Raw genomic sequence first — 21,888 nt, 5'->3', positions numbered from 1 at the left:
GCAGAGAGGGAGACACAGACTCCGAAGCGGGCTCCAGGCTCTGAGCCATCAGCACAGAGGCTGACGTGGGGCTTGAACTCACCAACTGCAAGATCATGACCTGAGCTGAAATCAGATACTTAACTGACTGAGCCCCTTGGCTATTATGAATAAAGCTATTATACACATTCTTCTATTAAGTATTTTCATTGAGATATAATTCACATAATATAAATTTACCCATTGAAAATGCACCATTGAGGGCACCTGGGTGGCTTAGTTGGTTGAGCATCTAGCTCTTGATTTCGGCTCCGGTCATAATCCCTGGGTCGTGGGATTGAGCCTTGTATCAGGCCCTTCATGAGCGCGGAGCCTGCTTGGGATTCTCTCTCTCCCCCAACCTCTGCCCTGCTCATGTGCACTCTCTGTCTTTCTTTAAATATAAATAAAAACAAAACAAAAAACAAAATACACAATTCAATGATGTTTAGTATATTCACAGAGTTGTGCAACTGTCACTACAATCTACGTTTCAAAGCTTTTCATCACCTCAAAAAGAGACCCATGTCCCTCTTCTCCCAGCCCTAGGCAACCACTCCTCGGCTTTTTGTCTCTATAAATTTGCCTAACTGAAGGTCATAAAGATTTATAACTGTTTTCTTCTAAGAACTTTACTGTTTTAGCTCTTACATTTAGATCTGGGATCTATTTTAATTTTTTGTGTGTATGGAGTGGGGTAGTGGTCCAGCTTCGTTCTTTTGCATGTGAATAGTTGTTTGAACACTAGTTGTTGAAAGAAACCACTCTCTCCCCCCACTGGATCGTCCTGACACCCATGTTAAACAATCAGTGAGCCATAAGCATGAGGGTTTATTTCTGGACGCTCAAGCCTAATCCCTTGATCTTCATGTCTGTCCTTATGCTGTGCCACGTTGTCTTAATCATAGTAGCGTTGTGGTAGATTTTGAAATTGGAAAGTCGGGGTGCCCCAACTTCATTTTCATTAAAAGTTGTTTTAGCTCTTCTGGATCCCCTTCATTGCTCTACAGAATCAGCTTGTCAGTTTCCACACACACACACACACACACACACACACACACACACACACACAACGTTTTAAGCCAGCTGGGGGTGTGATGGGGATTTTAGTGAAACTAGAAATCAATTTAGAAAGTACTGACCTTTTGGGGCCCCTGGGTGGCTCAGTCGGTTGAGTGTCTGACTTCGGCTCAGGTCATGATCTCACAGTTCGTGGGATCGAGCCCCATGTCAGGCTGTGCGCTGACAGTACGGAGCCTGCTTGGGATTCTTTCTCTCCCTCTCTCTCTGTCCCCTCATCCGCTTTCTCTCTCTCTCTCTCTCTCGCAAAATAAATAAATAAACTTTAAAAAGAGAAAGTGTTGACATTTTAAAAATATCTTTAAGCTACCAAATCTTCCAGTCGATGAGCACGGAATGTCCTTCCATTGACTTAGTGCACCTCTTATTTATTTCCGTGATGTTTTCTAGCTTTCAGTGCACATATCTTGCACTTTTTTGTTAAATTTATCTATGTCCTTGTACATGGGATTGTTTTCTCATTTCATGTTTGGATTGCTCGTCGCCAGTAGATAGAAACGTAATTGATTTTTGCATATTGCCACTGTATCCTATAGTCTGCTGAATTTATTTGTTCGCTCTAATGCTTTCTTACAGATTCCTCAGATTATGTCACTTTATAGGCAGAGTGTTACTTCTTCCTTTGCAATCTGAGTGCATTTTGTTTCTTTTTCTTGCCTTTGTTTCCCTGCCAAGCACCTCAGGTACAACATGAATGGAAGTGGCAACAGCAGACATACTTGTCTTGTTCCTGATCTTCTGAAGGAGAAGGCATTCAGTCCTTCACCATGAAGTATGATGGTATGAACATTCTAGAATAGAGCTTTTTATAGACTGAGATCTACTGAGATCTTCATTTCACTTGAGGAAATACCTAGGTGTAGACTCCCTGGATTGCACGGTAGGTATATGTTCAACTTTCAAATAAGTGTCAGTTTGTTTTCCCAAAGTAGCTCTTGTATGGAACCATCTTTTTTTTTTTTTATTTTTTTAATATTTGTTTATTTTTGAGAGAAAGAGAGAACACAAGCTGGGGAGGAGCAGAGAGAGAAGGAGACACAGAATCCGAAGCAGGCTCCAGACTCCGTGCTGTCAGCACAGAGCCCGACATGGGGCTCGAACCCACGAACCGTGAGATCATGACCTGAGCCGAAGTCAGACACTCAACCGACTGAGCCACCCAGGCGCCTCCAAAACCATCTTTTGAATCTCTCTTGTTGCATGTTATCTGTCGTCTCGGTAAGTTTTGGAAAACAGGAGGACCCCCAAACTGTGAATTTTTGCTGCACCTTAATTAGAAGGCTTCCAGTGAACCGCTCAGCAGTTCTGTGACCCCAAGAACGCACAGTTCAAACGCATTCCCTCGTAAGTTCCCTCCTTGTCCACTGCGTGAGCCCCGTCTGACTCCTCCTCAGTTATCCCCCCGAGAAGAGCCCAGCTGGACCACAAAGCGCATCACCTGAACCACTGTTCGCTTCATTTGCATGTGACGTTTTCATGGTGATGTCATCAAAATTAGGAAGAATCCCTCCCTCCAACCAAGGCAACCACGGAGAGGAGGCTGCACAGTGCACTTTCGATGGAGATCGTTCTCCTGCCTCGCTGGGCTCCAATTAGAGTCTCGTTTATCTCCTGTGTGATCAAAAAAAACGTTCTGCAGGCTTCTAATGCCAACTTGCACACACCGCACACTGTGAACCCTAATGCCCATTCCCAGCACTGACGTCAGCATCTTCGGCAAAGCACCGAGACCTCTGTAGGCGGGTGTCATGTCAGGCTGAGCGTCCCCCTGCTCACCTCACCCGTGAGCCCTCTTTTTTAGACTCTCTCTCTGCGGTTCCTTAGCTTCCCATAACCACAAAGATCTCCTTTCATTTTCTAAAATGGAAATATGTCTATCGTTCTGGCAGATTATGAAAGTGATGCATGTTTGTTTAAAGAAATAAAGAAGCCTAGAAAGTATAAAGTGTAATTCTTCCTTCTATGAAATGACTAACATCAATAATAGCTCGATAAATCTGGGGAGAATTTTTTTTAATGGCTAACGATTTGGGGGCTAAGTTCGAGGTTTATCCTTCCAGGTTTTAAACATGCTGTTAATAGTTCGTGTAGAGAGTCGGGGACTGCCATTGCCTTGGCCCCCCATCCCCTTCCGTGGCTGAGGAGCTCTCAGCGGCCACGTCCTACACTGAGGATGATTTCCACTGCCCCGTTGGTCAGCAGGTGCACAAAACACCCACAAGGACCCGGCCGGTCAGCAAGTTTTCTGTAGAAAATGTTTCCTGACTGCAGTGAGAGAAAGCGGAACACATTGTCCCCTCTGTCGTGGAAGTGTGACTGGGAGAGAGAGAGAGAGAGACTGCTTGTCCTGAATGGGCCATAGACCTTCAAATTGTCATGAGGAAGTTTTCCGGTAGCTGCAGATACTGTGCAAACCAGATTAAATTCTGAGACATGAGACATCGTTACATATCTGGTAAGAAATACTGAGATGAATATGGTGTTTCCTCCATCATTCCAAGCTTTCAGAGCTCTCAAGATTCAGTAGGGAACAGTAATAGGAGTGAAACGTCTACATCTGATAACACAGAAACTTATCAAGAGAGTACAAGCTCCTCTGGGCCTCCCACCTTTAAGTGTCCCTTGTGTCAAGAATCAGATTTTACCGGACGGCGTTTACGGGATCATTGTACCAGTAATCCCCTATTTCAGATAGTTCCTGTGATGTGTCCTATTTGTGTGTCTCTTCCCTGGGGAGATCCCAGCCAGGTTACTAGAAATTTCGTTAGTCATCTAAATCAAAGACATGTTTGATTATGGAGAATTTGTGAATCTTCAGCCAGATGAGGAAACCCAGTCTTTTCTGGGCGCCCGGGTGGCTCAGTCAGTTGAGCGTCGGACTCTTGATCTCGGCTCAGGTCATGATCCCAGGGTCATGGGATCAAGCCCTGCGTGGGGCTCCAAGCCGAGTGTGGGGCCTGGTTGGGATACTCTCTGCCTCTGCCCCCTCCCCCCGCTCCCCCTGGGGGAAAAAAAAGAATCTTTTCAAATAAACAGCCGAAAGCTCTAGACATCTCTGCGTCTTTGTGCCTGCAGGTGCCATCTTTAAGGAAAAAACTGCATCTACAGGGAGTCCCCATTTCAATAACTTGATGTGTGTGTGTATATATATATATATATGTATATATATATATATTAATAAAAGTAATTCAGTCTAAAAAATAAATACATAAAATAAAAAGCTATTAATATATCATGGACATTTCTGCATGATAATAGGTATGTAGCTGAAAAGCGTTCTTTTTTTTTAACTTTATTTTTTTTATTTTTTAAAATTTACATCCAAATTAGCATATGATTTCAGAGGTAGATTTCAGAGGTAACAATGATTTCAGAGGTAGATTCCTTAGTGCCCCTGACCCATTTAGCCCATCCCGCCTCCCACAACCCCTCCAGGAACCCTCAGTTTGTTCTCCATATTTATGAGTCTCTTCTGTTTTGTCCCCTTCCCTGTTTTTAGATTATTTTTGTTTCCCTTCCCTTATGTTCATCTGTTTTGTCTCTGAAAGTCCTCATATAAGTGAAGTCATATGATTTTTGTCTTTCCCTGACTGACTGATTTCACTTAGCATAAGACCCTACAGTTCCATCCACGTAGTTGCAAATGGTGATATTTCATTCTTTTTGGTTGCCGAGTAACACTCCATTGCATATATATACCACATCTTCTTTATCCATTCATTCATCGATGGACATTTGGGCTCTTTCCATACTTTGGCTGTTGTGGATAGTGCTTCTATAAACATGGGGGTGCACATGTCCCTTCGAAACAGCACACCTGTATTCTTTGGATAAATACCTAGTAGTGCAATTGCTAGGTTGTAGGGTAGTTCTATTTTTAGTTTTTTGAGGAACCTCCATACTGTTTTCCAGAGTGGCTGCACCAGCTTGCATTTCCACCAACAATGCAAAAGAGGTCCTCTTTCTCCGCATCCTCACCAGCATCTGTTGTTTCCTGAGTTGTTCATGTTAGCCATTCTGACAGGTGTGAGGTGGTATCTCATTGTGGTTTTGATGTGTATTTCCCTGATGATGAGTGATGTGGAGCATTTTTTCATGTGTCAGTTGGCCATCTGGATGTCTTCTTTGGAGAAGTGTCTATTCATGTCTTTTGCCCATTTCTTCACTGGATTATTTGTTTTTTGGGTGTTGAGTTTGATAAGTTCTTTGTAGATTTTTGATACTAACCCTTTATCTGACTTGTCGTTTGCAAATACCTTCTCCCATTCTGTCGGTTGCCTTTTAGTTCTGCTGATTGTTTCCTTCGCTGTGCAGAAGCTTTTTGTTTTGATGAGGTCCCAGTAGTTCATTTTTGCTTTGGTTTCCCTTGCCTCTGGAGACGTGTTGAGTAAGAAGTTGCTGCGGCCAAGATCAAAGAGGTTTTTGCCTGCTTTCTCCTTGAGGATTTTGATGGCTTCCTTTCTTACATTGAGGTCTTTCATCCATTTTGAGTTTATTTTTGTGTATGCTGTAACAAAGAGGTCCGGGTTCATTCTTTTGCATGTCGCTGTCCGGTTTTCCCAGAACCACTTGCTGAAGAGACTGTCTTTATTCCATTGGATATTCTTTCCTGCTTTGTCAAAGATTAGTTGGCCATACGTTTGTGGGTCCATTTCTGGGTTCTCTATTCTGTTCCATTGATCTGAGTGTCTGTTCTTGTGCCAGTACCATACTGTCTTGATGATTACAGCTTTGTAGTATAGCTTGAAGTCTGGGATTGTGATGCCTCCTGCTTTGGTTTTCTTTTTCAAGATTGCTTTGGCTATTCGGGGTCTTTTCTGGTTCCATACAAATTTTAGGGTTATTTGTTCTGGCTCTGTGAAAAATGCTGGTGTTACTTTGATAGGGATTGCATTGAATATGTAGATCGCTTTGGGTAGTATTGACATTTTAACAATATTTGTTCTTCCTATCCAGGAGCATGGAATCTTTTTCCATTTCTTTGTGTCTTCTTCAATTTCTTTATAGGATTTCTATAGTTTTCAGTGTATAGATTTTTCACCTCTTTGGTTAGATTTATTCCTAGGTATTTTATGGTTTTTGGTGCAACTGTAAATGGGATCGATTCTTTGATTTCTCTTTCTGTCACTTCATTGTTGGTGTATAGGAATGCAACCAATTTCTGTGTGTTGATTTTATATCCTGCAACTTTACTGAATTCATGAATCAGTTCTAGCAGTTTTTTAGTGGAATCTTTTGGGTTTTCCATATAGAGTATCATGTCATCTGCGAAGAGTGAAAGTTCGACCGCCTCCTGGCCGATTTGGATGCCTTTTATTTCTTTGTGTTGTCTGATTGCAGAGGCTAAGACTTCCGATACTGTGTTGAATAACAGTGGTGAGAGTGGACATCCCTGTCTTGTTCCTGACCTGAGGGGGACAGCTCTCAGATTTTCCCCATTGAGGATGATATTAGTGTTGGGTCATTTATATATGGCTTTTATGATCTCGAGGTATGCTCCTTCTATCCCTACTTTCTTGAGGGTTTTTATCAAGAAAGTTGCTGTATTTTGTCAAATGCTTTCTCTGCATCTATTGAGAGGATCATATGGTTCTTGTCCTTTCTTTTATTGATGTGATGCATCACGTTAATTGTTTTTGCAGATATTGAACCAGCCCTGCGGATGCTTGGTCGTGGTGAATAATTTTTTTAATGTATTGTTGGATCCAGTTGGCTAATATCTTGTTGAAGATTTTTGCATCCATGTTCATCAGGATGCAGTTGGTCTATAGTTCTCCTTTTTAGTGGGGTCTCTGTCTGGTTTTGGAATCAAGGTAATCCTGGCTTTATAGAAAGAGTTTGGAAGTTTTCCTTCCATTTCTATTTTTTGGAACAGTTTCAAGAGAATAACTGTTAACTCTTCCTTAAATGTTTGGTAGAATTCCCCTGGAAAGCCATCTGGCCCTGGACTCTTGTTTTTTGGGAGATTTTTGATTACTAATTCGATTTCCTTACTGGTTATGGGTCTGTTCAAATTTTCTCTTTCTTCCTGTTTCAGTTTTGGTAGTATATATGTTTCTAGGAATCTGTCCATTTCTTCCAGATTGCCCATTTTATTGACATATAATTGCTCATAATATTCTCTTATTATTGTTTTTATTTCTGTTGTGTTGGTTGTGATCTCTCCTCTTTCATTCTTGATTTTGCTTATTTGGGTCCTTTCCTTTTTCTTCTCGATCAAACTGGCTAGTGGTTTATCAATTTTGTTAATTCTTTCAAAGAACCAGCTTCTGTTTTCATTGATCTGTTCTACTTTTTTTTTTTTTTTTTTTTTTTTGGTTTTGATAACATTGATTTCTGCTCTAATCTTTATTATTTCCTGTCTGCTGCTGTTTTTGGGTTTTATTTGGTGTTCTTTTTCCAGCTCTTTAAGGCGTAAGGTTAGGTTGTGTATCTGAGATCTTTCTTCCTTGTTTAGGAAGGCCTGGATTGCTATATACTTTCCTCCTATGGCCACCTTTGCTGCGTCCCAGAGGTTTTGGGTTTTGGTGTTATCATTTTCATTGACTTCCATCTACTTTTTAATTTCCTCTTTAACTGCTTGGTTAGCCCATTCATTCTTTAGTAGGATGTTCTTCAGTCTCCAAGTATTTGTTACCTTTCCAAATTTTTTTCTTGTGGTTGATTTCGAGTTTCATAGCATTGTGGTCTGAAAATATGCACAGTATGATCTCGATCTTTTTGTACTTACTTAGGGCTGATTTGTGTCCCAGTATATGGTCTATTCTGGAGAATGTTCCATGTGCACTGGAGAAGAATGTATATTCTGCTGCTTTAGGATGAAATGTTCTGAATATATCTGTTAAGTCCATCTGGTCCAGTGTGTCATTCAAAGCCATTGTTTCCTTGTTGATTTTTTGATTAGATGATCTGTTCATTGCTGTGAGTGTGGTGTTGAAGTCTCCTATTATTCCGGTATTACTATCAATGAGTTTCTTGATGTTTGTGATTAATTGATTTATGTATTTGGGTGCTATCACATTTGGTGCATAAATGTTTACAATTGTTAGGTCTTCTTGGTCTATAGACCCCTTGATTATGATATAATGCCCTTCTGCATCTCTTGATACAGTCTTTATTTTGAAGTCTAGATTGTCTGATATAAGTATGGCTACTCTGGCTTTCTTTTGTCGACCATTAGCATGATAGATGGTTCTCCATCCCCTTACTTTCAATCTGCAGGTGTCTTTAGGTCTAAAGTGGGTCTCTTGTAAACAGCATGTGGATGGATCTTGTTTTCTTATCCATTCTGTTACCCTATGTCTATGGAGCATCGAGTCCATTGATGTTTAGAGTGAGTACGGAAAGCTAGGAACTTCCCTGAATGGCTCAGGCAGGTGGGGCTGGTAGGGGCACTGATCGCCCCATCGTACTTTGGGGTAGATTTATTTGTATTGCCACCTATTTCTTCAGGGTGGAGTCCTAGAAGTAGACTTGCCGAGTTCTCCTATGGGCTCATCTGCTTATCTGCCAGTGTGGCGATGCCCAGCATGGCTGCTCCGCCCACCCCAGCACTAGCCGGGCATTGGGGAGCACAAAATCAATGGCCGTGCCCATGCCATTGTCATCCTTCTTGCCTTTGTGCTCACCGGGGCCTGCCATCTCTCACCTGCGGACTGCACGCACTACCACTCCTCCCGATTCGCCGCTCGCCTGGTACCTTTCGCGGGGTCACCCACCAACATGGCCCCTTCACTTCCAGGACACCAAAAGTGTTCTCTTTAATAGCATCACATTCCATAGTATGAATAGCCATTAATTAATTAACTTGCCATTATTAAACATTTCCACCATATAGAAAAGTATTGAGAATCCATGTGCCACTTTAGTTATTAGAGAATGAGTTCAACTGCATATAAATATTTTCGCCTATTTGTTGTCTGTCTTCTGATTTTTCTTTTGGTGATGTTTGTGTCGTGCACATTTTTATATTCACAAAGCTGAATTTATTAATCTGTTTAGGTCTTCTGAATTTTCAGAAAGGCATTGCCAATGTCAAATTATGAAGAAATTCTCCTGTGTTTCCTATTAGAACTTCTGTGGTTCCAATTTTTACATTTAAATACTTTACCTTTTTTTAAAAACTTTTGCCCATTTTTAAAAATGTTTATTTTTGAGAGACAGAAAGAGAGAGAGACAGAGAGAGAAGAAGAGAGCAGACCGAGCAGGCTTTGCACTCTCAGCCTAGAGCCCAACGTGGGACTTGTATACCACGAACCAGAAGATCATGACCTAAGCCAAAATCAACCTCAACCAACTGAGCCACCCAAGTGCTCCTAAATATAGGAATCTATATTCCTATCTTTTAGAATCTATATTCCAATCTTTTGGAAGTTTAACCACGTATAATGTGACATAAGAATCAAAGCTTAATTTTTCTCCCCCAGAGGGCAGTCCATTTGGTTGACTCCTTAAATAAGAAATTTAAGGGGCACCTGGGTGGCTCAGTCGGTTAAGCGTCCGACTGCAGCTCAGGTCATGATCTCACGGTCCGTGAGTTCGAGCCCCGCGTCAGGCTCTGGGCTGATGGCTCAGAGCCTGGAGCCTGTTTCTGATTCTGTGTCTCCCTCTCTCTCTGCCCCTCCCCCGTTCATGCTCTGTCTCTCTCTGTCCCAAAAATAAATAAATGTTGAAAAAAAAATTAAAAAAAAAAAAGAAATTTAATGTATGCCTCATTTGATTTAAAAAGCCATCTTTAATATAGGCTAAATTCCCCCCCCCCTTTTTTTTGAGAGAGAGGGATAGAGCCCCAAGCGGGAGCTTGCTTGGGATTCTCTCTCTCCTCCCTCTCTCTGCCCTTCTCCCCCTCTTGTGCTCGATCTCAAAGTAAATAAACATTTTTTTAAGTGGGGTTTTTCCAGATAAACATAGAGGAAGGGAGGGGAAAATATAAAAAGAGAGGGAGGCAAACCATAAAAGACTCTTAAATACAGAGAACAAACTGAGGGTTGCTGGAGTAATTTTGAGTGGGCTAAATGGGTCATAGGCATTAAGGGGGGCGCTTGTTGGGATGAGCACTGGATGTTATATGTAAGTGATGAATCACTATATCCTATCTATTTCAGATATATAATATGTATCTTAATTAGGAGTTTTCCATGCTCTTTCAAAATGCAGGTCTGTTTTTCCCTCACATCTTCTAACTAATGGTTATTTGCAAACATAAGTGTAATTGAGTTTTATGTATTAGTGCTTTCACCTATTAACTCAATTATCTTATGACTCACAATATTTTTTCTGGTGATTCCCTTAAGTTTTCCAGTTATTCAATACTATCATTACAACTAGAGATACTTTGTCTTTTCCTTTCCAATTTAAAAAATAAACTTTATATTTCACAACATTACTAGGTTTATAAAAAATCATGTAGAAAGTACAGAGGGATCCCATATACCCTACTTGCAATTTCCCTTATTATTAATATCTTACAGTAGCATGGTATATTATGTTTAATGAACCAATATCGATAAATTATTATTAACTAATGCTTATACTTTATTCAGATTTCCTTAGTTTTTAGCTGATGTTCTTTTCCATTCCAGAACTAGTTACATCTAGTTGTCTTATCTCTTTAGGCTCCTCTTGGCTGTGACAATTTCTTAGACTTTCCTTGTTTTTGATGATGCTCAGCTTTGAAGGGTACTGGTCAGGTATTTTGGAGAATTTTCCTCTTTTCCAATTTTTAGACCACTAATTTCTTTCTCTTATAGCATGGAGCTAGTGCATCCAGTGCGATGTTTCGTAGAAGGGACAGCCGGCTTCCTTCTCTTCTTTGGTTTTCAGCTGGAATACCTCTGGACTGCCCCAGTACGCATTTTGAGCGGAGGTAGATATATTTGATGATGGTAATAGAATATTATATTCCTACACTTGTATAGTCTTCCTATCCTGATTATAGTCAATATTATTTTTCTCAGTGTCTACCTTGGAATCGTTAAGCATGTTTTGTGTGTATGTGTGTGTGCATGGGGCGGGGGGAAGGTGGCGGGGAGGGCGTGGTATTTTGCAGGCTGGCTGTTTTCACAACCCAGTGACTCCCTTCTTGTTTCTGCCCCTGACCTTTGGAAATTTGGCAGTTCTGCTTCCTCTGCTTCTCGGAACCAAACTGGCACCAGGAGGGTTTCTGCCTCAAGTCCTGTCCATATCCACAGCTCTTACTCACGCCGTGTCCCACCCTCGGGACTCGCATGTCTGCAGGCCATCTGAGGTCTGTCCCGCTGCCCCTCTGACTGCCCTCCTCTTTACTTGCTCCCACGTAATTCTTGCCCGACGGTGGCCGCGTTTAGTAGCCCTCAGTGTGAAACCTGAAAAGTCTGTCTCTAAGTTTGGTTGAAAATGGAGTTTGCTTTTGAATTCATTCTTCTTGCTGTTGTTTTATGGCTTCCTAGAGACGACGAGAATGCAGACTTCTGCAACCACGCTCATAGCAAAAGTCTTAACGAAGTAATTTTTGGCCCAAAGAACACCCACTGGTTTCTGGAACCAGGAGACAATTCAATCAGTCTTTGAACTCTGTCACACGCAGTTTTATTAGAAACATAGGGGGGATTTTGGAGAGAGGACAGCCGAACTTTGTGTAGTGAAATAGAAACTTGAATTGCCAGTATAGAGAGCTTAATTAAGAGATAAAGAAATTCACTCATTCATTAGAAAATAATGGAACGACTGCTTTGTGCGAGGCATCGTGCTAGGCAGTTAGGTGGGGGTTACTGTTGCTGGAGTTAGTCTGATTCATGATTAGAATAGTGTGTTCCCTTAACCTCAGTTTCTTGGGGTAATAAAACCCAACCTTAACTACTTTGCGAAGACGCTGAATTGAGTTTCGATATATGAAAGCACCTGGTGGATTTCGGCTTTTCTGCCAGGGGAATTTGGAGCCGTTATAAACGTTTAAGGAGTAAAGTGTTGTGAACACAAAAATGGGTGGAGCTTGTGTCTGCTTCACCTGAGCCCAGGAAGTCACTGACCGCTACAGAAGAGAGGATGTCAGGTGGCTGTAGCACAGCCAAGGATAAAGATGGTCCGTGACCTTGACAGAGAGTAGTGTACGGGGAGACGCCTCGGGGACTGAGGCAGCAGACGAAACACGGGAGCAAAGGTGCAACTGACAAACGGAAGCGTAGGGACCAAGAGTCAGGCGGGGCCTGTGGCCAGAGGCTGATGAAGATTAGGCCTTCTCATTTCCCCACACCCGGGGGCAATTTTCATTGGTATTAGGGGCCCATTTGCCCCCATTTGATGCCAAAGTCCCGCTCTGAGACACGGGTTCCTGAAAACAGACTCAGATTCGCATACAGGGGCTTTCGTGGGGAGTCGTCCTATGAGGGCATGAAGGAAGCAAGACTGGACAGCAGGACAAACTGAACTGCAACGTGGTTGCATCAGAGGCCCCGGCCGGCCTTGCAGGGGGCTCTGGAATGGGAGAGGCCGCTCAGAGTCCTCCCACGTTAAAGCAGGAGAGCGAGCATTTGCTTCTGCGCGTTACCCAGTAGGAGGAGGGGAGGAGCTGCTCCAGGGAGGACGGTCCGGAGAGGAGACTGGCTCAGAGCTGCCGGCTGTCAATGCTCCTGGCAGCTGGTGTGGCGAGTGCGTCAGTCCCGGACGGGGCTGTGTGGACGGGGCTGTGTGGACGGCACACCACGGCACCCGCTAGGCCCCTCAAGCCCAGCGGGAGGCAGCTCAAGACTGCTGCCCCTCGGGGCCCTACTTTCCCTTCGGTATCCTCTTCCCTTCTCTGCTGCTGTCCCCCACACCCCCCTACGTGGTCTCTACAAAAACTCCACAAACCTCTCAGCACTCCCTGATCATGGAGTGCCCGTAACCCCACCTACCTTTCATCGGCCTAGAATGTCCTTCCTCACGTCTTTCTTTTTTTAATTTTTTAATGTTTATTTTCAAGAGAGAGATTCAAAGCATGCGTGGGGGAGGGGCTGAGAGAGAGGGAGACACAGAGACCGAAGCGGGCTCCAGGCTCCGAGCCGTCAGCACGGAGCCCGACGCGGGGCTCGAACTCACAGACTGTGAGATCGTGACCTGAGCCGCAGTCGGACGCTTAACTGACGAAGCCACCCAGGCGCCCTTCCTTCCTCCCTTCTGTTTGTCGAAATCATGCTCCTTCTACAGGCCCACTTCAACGGCTCGTTGTGTTGTGAACTTTGAAATTGAATCCATTTCTCCTTCCCCTAAGGTCCCAAAACGTTCTGTTGTGTGTGTCCGGCCTGCGTTACGGTTGATCTGACGTCTGTCCCTTTATCAGATTAGAAACCCCACGAGCGCAGGACTTCCTCCTTTATCCTAGTCCCCTCCCCATAACCTAGCATCCTGCCTGGCGCAAAACAGACATCCGCCACGTCGGAATTAATGGCGTCAGATGCTCCAAATTGTTATGAGGGTTTCTCGAGGAGAACCTCCCCAACGGTGTGAAGAGCCTTTGCCAACGCCCTGTGTTTTCCCTTCTTATTGGAAGCAGGTGAAATGTATTTGTTCAGTAGGATCCGAGTGCCTGCTCTAGGTCACATGTGACAGGGCGCTTGCCTGTTGTTCTTGCTGTTGGGGTAAAATTCACACAGTATAAAGCTAACCTTTCAAAAGCACGCGGTTCAGCGGCCGTCAGTACGGCCCCGGGGCTGTGCTGCCATCACGTCTGTGGTGTGATGTCCCAAAACGTCACCCTGTTTCTATTGTCCCCGCGCAAACGGCACCGAGTCCGCTCCCCGGAAGCTGGGCGTGTTGCCACGAGGAAGGGACGGGCTCCGGTGGGGAGAACGTGTAGCTGGATTCACCTTTGTGTTCCTGCCTTTGCGCAGCAATCGTGCTGGCTTGTTTTTCGTGTTTCTGTCCCCGGAATGGGAAGAAACTTTCTTTGCGGTGTTCCGAGAGGGGCACGTGTGAGTTCGAGTGTCACCAGAGGTTCCAAATCCCCCAGCCCGAGGGGATACTCCCCAGCCTTGGGCCCAGGGAAGGAAGGCCTGACGGACTCGGGCCCACGGGTGACCCCGAGCTCAGGAGGAGGGATGGCAGCGGGGGGTCGACTGCACCCCACCCTGTCTGCCCCCGTGTGCGTGGAGGAGTCGAGGGGCAGCGAATCCCCTGTGACCGGTCCGTCCTTCGGTGCCCTAAAATTTCTGTCTCACTGTGATGAAACGAATACCGTCACAAGCTGTACCAGGAAATACTCCTCCTCTTTCTTTCTGGAATGTATTCGCTTCACAGAGGAAAGGAAACTGAGGCCGAGAGGAAAGGAATGTGTTCAGGCTCACAGGGGAACGCAGGGCCAGATTTGCAGGCCGCCGTCACCAGGCGGAGGGAGGTCTCCTGGGGACGCTGCCCAGGACGTGGGCCGCCTCTCGCTGCTGTCCACCCCCGCATCCCAGTGCCACCTTCCTCACCCCGCGTGTGCACATGTAATGGCTCCACAGGGAGCCCTGTGGCTCCCCCCGCCGGGCCGGTCCTCCACACCCACGGCAGCATGGGTCCCCACCCCCATCAGGAAACCCAACACAAACCGGCTCCGGAGAAAAGGCTCTGGCCGACTATGTACAACTTTATTTTATCTTTGTCTATAAAGGCAACATCGACTTCCCCCTTTAAAATCCCTGTTTTAAAAACACACTTTTTGGAAATGCACCCTTTATACAGGTAGAGCATGTAACAAGGTGTGAACTTACAGAAGCATTTGCAACCGGTGACTCGGTGAATAGTTTGCAAGACAGGTTTTTGTTTTGCGAGGGACTGTAGGTCTCTCCCAACTTGATTAAAGTCTTAATTCTGATTAACTAAGTCTGTAAGAACAGAGATTTAACTTAACGGTGTCAAACGATTAACTACATGATTAAAATGACTTGTGAGAAATGACTCAGTGAAATTTTGAGTCGTCCAAAAGTTAAGAAGGAGGCCGGTATTTTAAAAGAGAGGATGACGTTTTTCACAACTTCGTAGATGCTTGACACTCCTCTTTATGCCACATCAGTAACAGCTTTTAGTTGCTTATTCTTGCCTCCCTTGACTGCAGGCACTTCACTGTCATACTTTATTAGCCCTTGTTATTTTTAGTTTTGAAGGCTCTGTTTGTAAACAAGTTAAAAGCCCCCAAATGCCTGTATCTGCACCTATGTATTATGTGAAATGCGGATATCATCTGTTACCACAAACACAAAACGTGCCCATAAGCGTATGAAAGTATGTTTGAATTTCCACAACTATGTTTGGATTTTTTAATGCCTTGTATTTCACGTTTGGACATCAGACCTCGCTAATGCCTTTGCACCACATCCTCACACTTGGAATCAGCATCGAAAGTTTGGCTTCCATTCACAAATAATCCTTTAAGGTAAAAGAATCAAGACAGAGGTTCATTACTTCACTATCTGTTTCTGCACACACCCGGCTCCAGGGGATCCACCATCCTTCAGCTATATTATTAGAAAAACCCTAGGACAGCGTGTCAAAGTTTTCTATATCGTTCCACAAAAGCTAGAAAGTAATTAAAGGGCCCATTTTTCATAGCAAGAAGGAGCGATAGACTCCACCATTGAGTTCTGCGCGGGTCCCCCTAGAGAGCTCCATCAGTGCAGGTTAGAGGGGAACGAATGGTCCTTCCCGCACAGTGTTCTGTGTAACCTCGCTGAGATGCGGGTCAGAATCCTCCTTCTGCTTACTCAGCCCTGCAGGCAAGCCTGGGGGGGGGGATGCGGGGGCCCGGTGTGCTCTCGCCCCCCACACTCGCAGATGGCAAGAGGAGGAGCTGACCGTGGGGTGAGAGGCCCACGCTCGGCAGTGGACGGAAGTCCTCCCGCCACTGGCTCAGGAACTCTTACTATAATACAGGTTTAAGTAAGCTCTTCCTTTGGGAGGCTTCGCTCCGACTTGCGCCTCTTCGTTGCTCACAGAGCATCGTGGAGATCGTGGTCGCCGGTGGACTGCGTGTAGGACGAGCTGGGAGTGTCGGGGGAGTAGAGCTGGAGGATCCTGCAGTATTGACAGGGCACGAAGGGGCCCCGGCAGGATTTGAAGAGCTGTACGAGGTACTTGCGGAATTTCTCCCCGAGGAAGAAGTAGATGACCGGGTTGAGGCAGCAGTGAACGAAAGCCAGGGTCTCCGTGGCCTGAATGGCATAGTCCAGGTGCCTCTCAAAGGTGCAATCCTGAAGGACCTCCAGCTCCACCAGGGTCTCCAGGAAGAGCACCACGTTGTAAGGCGCCCAGAAACCCAGGAAGAGGGCCACCACGGCAAAGACCATCCTCACCGCCTTGCTTTTCTTCTCGTTTTTGCAGTGCTGCAGGGTCCTGATGATCATGGAGTAGCAGAACAGCATGGTGCCCAAGGGGATCACCAATCCCAGAATGTTGATCTCCAGGGAGCTCAGCACCTTCCACCTCGTGGAGTTGAGAGAGTACTTGGTTTTGCAGTAGGTGTGGTTGCGCTCCGTGTAACAGGTGCTGAATAAGAAGCCTGGAAGAGAGGCCAGCACGGCCACGGACCACGTGGCCAAGCTGGTGATGACCCCGTAAGTCAAGGTCCTCGCTCTCAAGGAAAACACCGCGTGCACTATCGCCAGGTATCTGTCGATGCTCATGAGCATGACGAAGAAGATGCCACTGTAAAAGCCCACCAAGTACATCCAGGAAATAATCTTGCAGAGACCCAGTCCAAAAACCCACTGGTCTGCAGCATAGTAGCCCCAGAAAGGGAGGGAGAACACGAAGAGCAGGTCTGAGATGGCGAGGTTGAGCAGGTACACGTCAGTCATGGACTTGAGCCTCTTGTACTTGAACAAGACCAAAACTACCACAGAATTGCCCAGGAGACCGAACAGAAAGACCAAGGAGTAGAGAGGGGGCAGGAAGAGCCCCCCAAACGCCTTGACGCCTTCTTTGGTGCAAGGCTTGGGGATGTTTTCATAGAGATAGTAATTGTGATAGATGCTTTCATCCATGGTGGTGTCTGCTGTGTCCGTGGGGTTCATTTTCAAATCTCCAGGCTCCTCGACGCAGGTCTGAGCCCAACCAGAAGCTAATGAGGGAAGAGCAGACGCGATCTCTGTAGGAACAAAAGCAAATCGAAAAGGTGCTGACTACGGAGCATAGTGCTGAGTATTGTGCCCCGGCTCATGACACCCCCTTCCCAGCCTTCCCAAGTTGAAGGGCTCTGTTCCTCGCAGGGCAGTGCAGCCAAATAAAACAATCCTGCGGTTTGGAGTTAGCAGATTCCAAGTCCTAGCTCTGTCACTCCCCTCCTGCTCGGGGGGGGGGGGGGGGGCGGGCTTGAATCCCCACGCTTGTACATGGGGACAGTAAAACCTCCTTCTCAAGGAGGCGTTTTCAAGGATGCATTTCGAAACGATAGTCTGGGGTTACTGAATCATCTGCAGGACCGTTGAGATTCCCAACAGCCCCACACCCATAGCCGTCTTAGTGACTTAAAAGCAAAACAAAAACAAAACAAAGATTGAAAATCTGTGCATGTTTCCCCTTCACATTAGAACTCCAAAAATTCAGTAATTGCTTAGGTAATCATTGGGCTAGAAGGGTGGCTCGGATTTTATGCAAAAATTCCAATTCCTCCTGCAAGCTTGACATACATTTCGAAGCGTGCTCCCTGGTATTGTGCATTTAATCCCACTCCCCTGCTCCTGCCCGCCCCCCACCGCACTCCCAACAAAGTCGGGTGCTCTAAGCCAAGCAAGTGTACTGAGCCACGCTGCAGGTGCCTCACGAAAGCTTCAGAGAGGTTAAGCGACTTCTGAAGGCCACACAGTTGCATGCAGAGCTCGTTCTTTGGTCCCCAGATCCCAGTGACGTGCCGGCACACCATGTCCGGGGAGGTCAGGAGGGGGCTCTGACTTCTGGTGCTTGCTGGCGTCTCTCGTGCAAACACTTGCCCCAGGGCGAAACCCCAGCCACCAACGGCCTCGCGAAATTCCCGAATCTCTAACAGCCTTTACCAGCCCCTGGGAGTCGGTGCAAGTCGGCTCTGGTACGCGCTCCCAAGTCCCACGCCATCCTAGAACACCATCTTCGATGGGAACGCGCCTGGCCTCCCGGGCCTGGTGGCGAGCTGCTCCCGGGCCAGTCGGACGCTAACGCAGCAGATGCGTGTAGAAGGCCCCGCGCATGCGGGAGCACTCAGGTAATTGCGCTGTACTCAGACGGCAATGCGAGGCGGTCTTTTCGTCAACGCTGCACGCAAAAAATCAGTCCCGCGCACTGAATCCTAGCACAGTGGGAATCAGCCTGACAGATCTCGAGAAGGCACATCATGGCCAGAAATGAAATCTCTCTGCTTCCCCAAACACCCTCCTTTCCTATGCGAATTGGCAGGTGAAGAGGTTGAGACCTTCTTAAAGTTACATGCATGCTCACATGCGGATCAGAGCAATTTAGGGATGACGGGCTTTCTGACTCAAGGCTACTCCTCTTCCTTTTTTTTTTTTGTAAAGATTTTCTTTTTTTTTAAGTCATCTCTACACCCAATGTGGGGCTCGGAACTCCCAACCCTGAGATCAAGAGTCACACGCTCTACGGACTGAGCGAGCCAGGCACCCCCTCTTGCCTCCTTAATGGCCCCCAATATTCCTGATCACAGCCCTTTCACATTGTTCAGTAACTCCCATCTACTCCCTACCTTTTTCACCCCTTACCACCACACACCCAGACACTCCAACCATATTTGGTTTCTCAAGAGAGGGATTTGAGTTTACTTCTGCAAACAGATGCAGAGGCATCTGAAGGATCTTGGAGAAAGTGTTGTATGATGACTATCAATCCTAGTTCAATAAATGACAATCCCGGTCTCTCTCCGCCATTTTACCAGTGAAAACGGAAGGAATAGAAGAGGCTGAGGAGTTGGGAAATTGCCAGAACAAGACAAGTAAACACAGCTGGTAGATGTTGGGGATTATTCCGTCAGCCTCATTTGATTTGTTGGTGTTTCTTGACCTGGGAGTCCTGATAGAAGCAAGCAGCAGAAAAAACTGTGTGTTTGATAAAAATTATCTGTGTCTTCTGAGCGTGTGGATTCGGGCCAGAGGTGTGCAGGGAGAGAGCCCCGCATATGTAAGTGCCCATCAGGCAAGGGCTTGGGGGGTGTAAGTAGATGGGATGTGAGCTCTGAGCTGAGAGCCAGCAGCGAGCCCCAGGATGCCCGGGAAGCCCGAGTTGGAGGCACTGGGTGAGCGGCTAGCCCACTCTCAGCACTTCCAAAGTCCACACAGCCTTCTAGAAAGCAGTGCGTGGCCTGAGGCCCCAGGAACGGCCCCGTCCCCACTTACCTTGCTTGTCCGACAGTGGCTCTGGGCAAGGTCCGTGAGTCAGTGCCAGGCTTGTGCGAGAAGCTGAGCGCTAAGAAGGTTGCCTTTGAAGGCACGTGGCTTCCTGTGAGTGTCAGCTCTGTCCCTCACCCATCTACGCTGAGTTCAAGTGGGTTTTTTTTTTTTTTTTTCTGATAGAAGTGAGCAGAAAGTGACTCGTAGTCACTTCCCCAAACTGAAAGCTAGGAAGGTTTGCTGTCTGCTAGATCAAAGAGGAAAATGAAGTCAATTTTCTTTTAAAAGAGAAACATTGTTATGTTTTTAAAAGTGTAGTCGTTGGATTTTTAATGTAAAGAATTTCCTTGCGTAGAAATGATCTTTATGTTCTGGATTGGTGAGCTGTTTGTTATTTGCCCGTGGTGGGTGTGCGATGGCAAAGCGGCCGTGATGTGCCGATCCTCAAACAGGTGGGATCTGAGGGGGTCGGGGTGGGGGGAGGCCAGATCCATGCAAGAAGGGTCATCAGAGAAACATGTATCCAGATGCGTGTGTCTCAGAGGGCTTTAGTCAACCCCGCTCAATAACTTGTGTAGAGTGAGGGCCAACATAGCTTCAAGCCCCCTTTGCAGAAGGAGGACCCCTCCCCAGGCCCCTCCACCTAGAAATCGAGGAGCTTCCACAGACAGTGATCTCAGTAGAGTCCCTCTGGGTTTGTGTAGCAGTCACAGCTGAGGGGCTGACATCAGTCCTGTCTTTTGAGTATCATATCCTCAACTTCTGCCAGCTTCCAGTGCTTTCCCTCTGTATGTCTACAGTTGCTTAACCCTTAGGTCTGGCTTAAAAGAGCCACAATCTCAGGGCCCCTGGGTGGCTTAGTCCATTAAGTGACGGACCTCGGCTCAGGTCATGATCTCACAATTCGTGGGGTCGAGCCCCGTGTCGGGCTCTGTGCTGACAGCTCAGATCTGGAGCCTGGATTCTGTGTCTCCCTCTCTCTCTCTCTCTACCCCTCCCCCACTCATGCTCTGGGTGGCTCAGTCGGTTAAGCATCCAACTTTGGCTCAGGTCATGGTCTCACCGTTTCCAAGTTCGAGCCCCATGTCTGGCACTGTGCTGACAGAGCCTGGAGCCTGCTTTCAGATTCTGTGTCTCCCTCTCTCTCTGCCTTTCCCCCCACTTGTTCTCTGTCTCTCTCTCTCTCTCTCTCTCAAAAATCAATAAACATTAAAAAATTTTTTAATTAAAAAAAAGCCACAATGTCATTTTTCCTAAGGAATTTGCATGAATAGGAACTAAAATATTGAGCCAGAACAGTGTTTTATTGCCCTTTCATTATTACCCCTCCTAAAGAGTCTTTTCAGATATTTTTTTCCTAATCATCTCCCCATGAAATTTTAATACCACAGCCCAACTATATATCATTATGTAGTATGTGTACATCAATGCTTTATATATAAAAAGAGTAAGCTTATTTTCATCCCCAAGAACCAATTTTTGCATCCTTGAGGGCAATACTGCCTTTACTAAGAATGCATGAGATAGCCAGTGGTTTCCCAGGGGTTCTTTGCCCCCAGGGCACCTGGCCAGTATCTGGAGACATCTTCTCTGGGGATCGGAGGAGTTTTTCCTGGCTCCTAACAAGAGGCCAGGAACCCTGCTGAAATCCCACACGGCGTAGGACAGCCCTCCACAGCGAAGCTCTCCTGCCCACAATGCCAACAGTGCCGAGGCTGAGAGCGGAGCGAGGGCAGCATCCCCGGACCCTGAGAGAGAGCACCGATCCGTGGCCGAATTGGGGAACTCTGGGCTTGAGTTCAGGTGAAACACGGTTCCTTACTGGCGCACTTTTTGGGGGCTTCCCAAGGCCAATCTTGTGAACTCTGGAAGCAGATAGAGAAAAAAAAAAAAAAAACAGTCCCTAACCTATTTGATGGGTGAGTCTATGCCCGTTATACAGGGTAACTTATAGAATAAACACAGTTTTGGGTCCCGTCACCCTCTTTCTCTTCAGCGGTTTGCTGGTGGACGCCTTGTGGCAGAGATTACGGGTCTTTGCGAAGACCCTAGTGGGCAAGACCGTCACCCTCAAGGCCGGGCCCAGTGACACCACTGAGAATCAAAAACCGAAGTCCGAGACAAGGAGGGCATCCCGCCTGAGCAGCAGCTTCGGGTTTTTGCGAGCAGATGGCTAGAGGATGGCCTCACCCTCTCAGCCTACAGTAGCCAGGAGGGGGCCACCTTGCACTTGGTGCTTCACCTGTGCGGTGGCATCCCTGCACCTCCCCTCCGCCAGCTGGCCCTGGCCCGGAAATACAACTGGGGCAAGGTGACCCGCCACAGAGGTTCTGTTCACCTGCACCCCCGCGCTCTCACCTGCCGCAACACCAACAACCTGCACCCCGCGAAGGTCAAAGGAGGGCCCTCCACCGGTCCTTCCTCTGCCGGCAGGGTGGCCTCCTGCCCAGGCCCCAAGGCTCTGGGGCCTCAGGAAAGTTTCCCTTTC

The 21,888-nt window shown here is 46.5% G+C and overlaps 1 protein-coding gene and 1 pseudogene across 2 annotated transcripts in view; one reads left to right on the top strand and one right to left on the bottom strand.

The window, feature by feature from the left end:
- Positions 1 to 21,888, bottom strand: part of CCR4 (C-C motif chemokine receptor 4) — an 82,057-nt gene that overhangs the window by 44,815 nt on the left and 15,354 nt on the right. The window contains exons 1-2 of one of the 2 annotated variants that reach the window (XM_053221735.1): positions 19,407 to 20,553; positions 14,710 to 17,176 (exon numbers count right to left, since the gene is read on the bottom strand). In XM_053221735.1, coding sequence (XP_053077710.1) covers positions 16,020 to 17,102 — 1,083 coding nt within the window. In that variant the 5' untranslated portion in view covers positions 17,103 to 17,176; positions 19,407 to 20,553 and the 3' untranslated portion in view covers positions 14,710 to 16,019. Of the gene's footprint in view, positions 1 to 14,709; positions 17,177 to 19,406; positions 20,554 to 21,888 lie in introns of those variants that run through there. The other variant, XM_027040570.2, reaches the window with a different exon arrangement.
- On the top strand, positions 1,901 to 15,895 carry LOC106989285 (E3 ubiquitin-protein ligase RNF138-like; annotated as a pseudogene).

Source organism: Acinonyx jubatus, chromosome C2, assembly GCF_027475565.1.
Source record: "Acinonyx jubatus isolate Ajub_Pintada_27869175 chromosome C2, VMU_Ajub_asm_v1.0, whole genome shotgun sequence".
Taxonomy (NCBI): Eukaryota; Metazoa; Chordata; class Mammalia; order Carnivora; family Felidae; genus Acinonyx; species Acinonyx jubatus.
The sequence above is the reverse complement of the archived record's forward strand: the minus strand, read 5'-3'. Positions and strand labels throughout refer to the sequence as shown.